The following is a 6,589-nucleotide window of genomic DNA, read 5'->3' on the forward strand; positions in this document are numbered from 1 at the left end:
ATGAGATCTAAAGTAACATTCATTCTCTTGATGCTGTTAATTACAGTTTACGGCACTAACAGTGATGGCTCTATCTCTAAACAGAAGATGTTGGAAGTTGAGAGAAAATTAAAGCATCTTACAAAACACTCATTAAAAACCATTCAGGTAACAAAAATTCTTTGGAAGTTAGATATATTAGAAAATATGAAACATTGTTGGTATTCTTCATATTTCCTAAACTGTCACACAAGGTGCTAAGCATAATAATTATATTATTTTTCCATGCTTGTAGAGTGAAGACGGAGATATTATTGATTGCGTCAACATTAAAAAGCAACCTGCGTTTGATCATCCTGCTTTGAAAGATCACAAAATTCAGGTGAATATTCTATATATGAATAAAATGATTGCAAAACATGATTTCTTATGCTTACTTCATCTCACTAGTCTATGAATCTGCATAAAATAAAATACTTAATCAGATGGCTCCAAGTTACAATTCAGCTAAGAAGGATCCCATAGAAAGGACTAGAAGTAAAACAAAGAGTGCAATGATGAAGCAAAAGGATGATGAGTCGTATGCGACAGTAACATCCCAAATATGGCAGAAAAATGGAACTTGTCCAAAGGGAACAATACCGGTTCGAAGAGTGCGAAAGAGAGAGCTTCTTAAGGCTCGCTCAATCGATGAATATGGAAGGAAGAAACCAAGTTTTTTAAACAGACAAGATAATCATCGGCTGAATAATAATCTGGATTCCTTTGTACAGCAACAAAATCACTCTGTAAGTTTCTGCAATACATAACATGGCATGACATTACTTGTAGTTGAAGCAACGAACTCTTCTACTTTGCTGATTTGATATCTATCTGAACCAGAAAGCAATAGTATTCGCCACAGGATTCCGCTATTTGGGAGGTAAAGGAGACATTAGAGTTTTTAGTCCTTCGGTTGAAAAGGATGATGAATACAGCACTGCTCAGGTTTCTCTTTTGAATGGATCTTACAATGACTATGAGTGTATTGAATCCGGTTGGGCGGTAAGAAGTAACTTATACATTAAAATAACTTATGCTATTTGCAAGAAAAATGCACTTCAACTCATTACTTTATCTGCTTCGTTAACGGTTTAAAAACGGTTCATCTGTCAACAGTTTCATTATCTTGATAAACCTGTTACAGGTCAATCCTAGTGTATATGGAGATAGGAAGACTCGATTATTCGTATATTGGACGGTTAGTATATACAGTTGTATTAACCTGATACAATTAGTTAATTGTTTTGGTTATAGACAAACCTTTATTCGAAAAAGTTTAATAAATTTCTAAAGTTCTTTGGAACATCAATTTCTACAGGCTGATGGTTCGCACGAAACGGGTTGTTTTGATCTGACCTGTCCTGGATTTATTCAAACCAGTAACGAAATTGCCTTAGGTGCTGCAATTTATCCAATACCAGCTCCTGGTGGTCTTCCATACCAAATAACTATTTACATCTATAAGGTCACTCATTTCTATGAACTAAAAATATTATGGAAATTTTTCGTTTTTCTTTTCATTTTTAATCTTTCTTTTTCTTTGCTTTAGGATCTAATTACTAACAATTGGTGGGTGCAATATGGTGAGAATACCAACATAGGTTATTGGCCACCAGAAATATTTAGAGCAATTTGCTACAACGCGGAATCAGTGGAATGGGGTGGTGAAGTTTACAGTACAACTGTTGGACATACTCCTCATACCAAAACACAAATGGGTAACGGACAATTTTCTAGAGGCGATTCGGCTTCCATATTAAGGATGAGAGTTCACGATAATTATCCGAGCCTGAAGATTCCAGAATGGGTTCAATATTACTCCGATGAATATAATTGTTATGATGTTTACTATCAATCAGATTATCTTGAAGATCCTGAGTTTTATTATGGAGGACCCGGTAGTAATCTAATGTGCCCTTAATAAAATTAGAGTTTTGAATGTTTTATGTTTATCTTGATGCAATAAGAAACTATTCTAGTCAATATGTAGGTCTTTGTTGATTTTGATAGATGTTAACTAAAGTATATTTTGATTTAGAGATACAATACACGACAACAAAAGTAATACAGAAACTTGATCCATTTTATAAACTCAACTCAATGGTTACACATTCACAAACAACACTATAATAGATCATACTGTTTTCTCTCTTCTTGGATTGACTGAAAAATTCTAGCAGCTGATACCGTTGCAGACCGTGGGTTATGTGGCACAACTCTGATTACTTGAGGTTTTTGTCTTGTTTCAAGCGATTGAAAGACTTCATCTGATACTAATGGAACCGTAAAGGAAGATGGAAGTGCATCTCTTCCTTCAGAAGATTTCTCTATTCTTATTCCCGGTGCCTTTTCATTAGGACTATTTGCGAGTTCTCTTTCTCTAGATGGCCTAGATTTTGCAACATGTAATATGGCTCCACTTTTTTGATTTGAAATATTACACGAGCTTTGATTTCGAGTGTCAAAATCGGCTCCAACTAAGGATGAATTACTGTTTCGATCACGAGAACCTTGTGCCACAAACTGGTTTACCTGTTCAGCAACTGACCCTGATGCTGATTGATTCATTGCTGGCACGCCGTGAGGAGGGAAGTAGGCATAACTGCTTGGAGGAATGAATGGTGACATCGCAATCGCTTGATGAAAACTTGGAACTCCATAGGCAGGATTCATTAATGCACCATCTGAAGGACTGTGTCCAAACGATTGATATCCTCCGTATACAGCTCCAGGAAATCCAGGACCGGGATATGGCTTGTAGATAAGCCCCTCGGAAGGAGACATAACAGGAATTAACCACTGATGTCCGGGTGATTGATTAAAACACTGTGAACCAGCATTTTCCTGGTCTGGTTTTTGGGATGAAAACGATGTTTTCCCAACTCCATTTTCAGTAGAACATTCCAAATTATGGTTTAGGTTTTCAGAGTGGTCTTGCTGTTTATGATTTTGTGTCTGAGGTTCAACAACTTCTTCCAATGAGAGGCTTTTAGAATTAGATCCCTGCAGAGGAGATTTTCCCAAAATAGCAGCAGCGTCGAGCAAAAAAAGATTTGATGATTCAGCAATCAGATGTTGAACCTGTTTAAATAAAATGAATTACTTGGCATGAACATGTTTGAACTTTGAAGGGTGAATTACTCAGTAAGATCACTTTACCTTTATCAGTCTGTGCAATTCAAACACTTGGACCGCATACATTCTCTGTTGACTGTAGAGAGGAATGAGAGTTCAAACAAAAAAATTGCACAATACTCATCCAATATGGGATTTGAGACACAAAAATGAAATGATACATTCAGAACTAGATATGATCATGTCAACCAGTTGATAAGACAAGCGTATAAACCAATAACACTGAATAAATCAAAGATTCACATGTCACCTCAGAGGTAACCAGTCAATTAAGCCAAATATCTACCTTTCAATAACTCATGCATGTCATATTTTCTCAGAAATCTAACATCATTTTTTCCAGGAGGGTTGAAATTTATTAACTAGACACAAATCTTATACCATGACTGTTTGTATATAATTAATAATTCAGTCTATGAATTGGTATATATTTTAAAGCTCACATGATTTGAAACATAAAAGCTCGGGAATTTCAAACAAAGCATAGTTGTGCAGTTTTATTGTTTCTGGTTCAAATAAAGACTAAACTCAAAAAGGCAATAGGCAAAAATATGATATATTCTTGAACCAAACCTCATCCAAATAAAAAATGCATTGAAGTTATCTAATGGGGAAGGAATTTCAAAATTATGGTAGACAAGACAAACTTCTACCAAAACAAACTAGGATTTTTTTTCTTTCTAAACATCTGCGAGTTAGTACAAGAAAACAAACAAATTATGACAGTTTCCATGATAAACCATATAGTTATTGTATTCAATTCACCAAACTCTATTTACTAAAAATCAAACAGTCTGAATACAAATAAGAATGAACCAATCATACATTAGCGAAGGGTTCAGAAGGAAGCAATCTAAATTTAAGACCACTACAAAAGCAGAGGCTATAGATAGTTGACGATACTTACTTGGTAATTTTTCGTCTTGCTTTCCAAAATAGTTGTTGACCTAATAACTCTACGACACCATCAGGAGAAAGTTTCGGGCTTGGCATATTTTCTAGAGTGGAATTCTTGGATAGATCATCACTTCCTTCTGAGGTTCCATTTTCTATTGGGCTGTCAATGTTTGTATCATCATACTCGGTATGGTTGGCAGCTTCAAGTACACTGGTTTGGTCCACTGTAGAACAAAAGCAGCCTCTTAATACAAGGCTGTTTCTATTATCCATATCCATCGCAGAGTCAATGAGACTGCCACCATGTTCAATATTATTGGATTCCTGTTGTAGGCAAGCATCACTCTGATCCTCTTCATCTGAAATCATCTCAGCTTGCCTCACTGGACTGACAATAATTTCTTGCAGATGCGCTTCACCCTTATTTTTCACATCTTTTCTCATTTTCATGAGCAGGGAGCCAAATTGTGTTTGATCTTTGTCACCAACATTTTTCCCGGATACTAAACAACCAAAATTCCCGGAGCCCGTAGGAGTGAGTTTTTCCCCATTGAAACTCTTCATTGTTTTATCATTAGATTGACCAATCCTCGAGCGATCATATGCACGACTATCATCTCCATCTACTTTTTTTCTATGTTCAAGTTGTGGTGACAAAGTGTGCATGTTTGCTCCATTAGATTGGTGAGAAATATAACTTCTCTCGGGGTCATTTCCCTTCAAACATATTGGTTCATGTTAGAGATGATAACACAAAGTCATTCATGACAATATAATGTGGCCTCTATAACCAAACAGTGAGTTCAATTGTCAGCGCACCTTTGGTGACAACTTATTTGGGTCTATCCCAACAATTATCCGAATACATCATTGAGCCTTTGCAAGAATTAGGATGTGACAATAAGCCAGCTTGAATAAATTTCTCAATAAACACTAATGGAAAAAGAATTTTACCATAACTACGAGTTTCTTCATGATAGCTCTACAATTAATTTCAAACTAGCTTGTTCATCTCAATTTCTTCAAAAACTCATTCAACTAACTTCTCCACAAACACCTATCAACTTATTAGGACCTTTCTATAAATGAAGAACTATATTTGAGAAGCTAACCCAAACACTTCTAACATCTTTACTTACACACACATACATAAAGTAAGAAAACAACAAAATCAATAAATGTATGTTTGATTTCCCATTTGGAGCACCTATAATTGATTGTGCGTGTAGAATTGATTTTGACATGTTTGGTTGCTTAGAGTAGAATTGATTATTCTTTCCAAAATTGATTCTACTTGAAGCTAAAATTTGTAGTTTTTCACACTGAAATTTCTTGTTCAATTCTTTGCAGAAATTTATTCAAACATAAATCACTTTATCTTCCACTCACTTTTAACCTGAATCAATTTTACATAATCAATTCACTCAAAATCAATTTTCTGCCAAACCAAACACGCACTAAATCCCCTAAATTTCGAAAACCAACTATACTTAATTTATGTTAAAAAAAGAAATAAACAAGCACATATATAATACTATCTAGTTTCTTAACAATTGTGCCTCATAAAAGATAAAATCTGAGTAGAAAACCTAAGCATAATTCCTTGTGTACTATTTCTTCTATTCTTCAACCACAATTCAAGCCATAGATCATATAAATAGAATCATATAAAGCCTAAATCTAAATGTTACTAAAAGATAAAATCTATATAACATGTTAAAATTGTTCACTAAATCAAAAGGGGCTTAAAATTAGATAAAATCAGAAACTTACCAAGCTTGACGAACGTGTTAGAGGAAGTGAGTTAGAAGAATTTGAATTTGAATTAGAATTAGGGTTGAATCTTTGAAAGGGAACACTGAATTGTTCATACAGTGCCATCTTGTTCCTCGGCGGTGCTCTTGGTCCTCCTTTCTCTGCCGTGTCATTGACATGGAGCCTTGGGAACATGGGTCCCACTTTCTCGGCATCACCTTTCCCTCTGCTCATTCCTCTAGTTGCTGTAAACAGTTAAACGAAAGGGGAAAGAAAATTTTCTATGGTTCTGACTGTGTGATCCCTCTCTCTCTCTCCCTCCGCTAGATTTTATGTAGTTTCCTAGTGTTATTGGTTGAAGACCTTGAAGTAGATGTCACCGCAAGACTTATACAGGACACTCCAAGTCTTCAATAATGGGTGCTGTTACTTTTATGTTCTTAAAATTTACTTTTGTGTTTATTGAAAATTTTAAGAAAATATTGGATTTTTTTGAAATTTTCAGAAAAAATGATCGGATCCGATAGTTCATTTTTTCTTACCAAAAAAAATTTGGAAATTTTCAATAGGTTAAAAACACTTATTTGTTTTTTAAAAAAATTCTTACTAAAAATTTATAAATGAATTATGGAAATTTTGATATGTTATCGGAAATTCATATTTAAGGTCTTCAATGGAAGTCCATCTTCTAACAACAAATCACTTTTCTAATTTAGTCACACACTAGGAATATCCATGCAGATGTATATGATCACCATTGATCAACTTCTCTTCAGATTCT

At 34.8% G+C, this 6,589-nt stretch overlaps 2 protein-coding genes across 2 annotated transcripts; one reads left to right on the forward strand and one right to left on the reverse strand.

Annotated features, from left to right (window-relative positions):
• On the forward strand, window positions 1-1,942 carry LOC131598544 (protein neprosin-like). The gene is made up of 7 exons (XM_058871132.1): window positions 1-147; window positions 275-361; window positions 465-767; window positions 862-1,023; window positions 1,166-1,219; window positions 1,340-1,486; window positions 1,571-1,942. The coding sequence occupies exons 1-7, from the start codon at window positions 1-3 to the stop codon at window positions 1,940-1,942; spliced, it is 1,272 nt and encodes a 423-aa protein (XP_058727115.1).
• Window positions 1,943-1,994: 52 nt separating this feature from the next.
• Window positions 1,995-6,226, reverse strand: LOC131596428 (protein EARLY FLOWERING 3-like). Its single transcript, XM_058869075.1, has 4 exons — window positions 5,827-6,226; window positions 4,064-4,770; window positions 3,181-3,232; window positions 1,995-3,102 (listed from the first exon to the last, which is right to left on the reverse strand). The coding sequence occupies exons 1-4, from the start codon at window positions 6,040-6,042 to the stop codon at window positions 2,146-2,148; spliced, it is 1,932 nt and encodes a 643-aa protein (XP_058725058.1). The 5' UTR covers window positions 6,043-6,226; the 3' UTR covers window positions 1,995-2,145.
• Between the last annotated feature and the right edge of the window lie 363 nt (window positions 6,227-6,589).

Source organism: Vicia villosa, linkage group LG4 (assembly GCF_029867415.1).
Source record: "Vicia villosa cultivar HV-30 ecotype Madison, WI linkage group LG4, Vvil1.0, whole genome shotgun sequence".
Taxonomy (NCBI): Eukaryota; Viridiplantae; Streptophyta; class Magnoliopsida; order Fabales; family Fabaceae; genus Vicia; species Vicia villosa.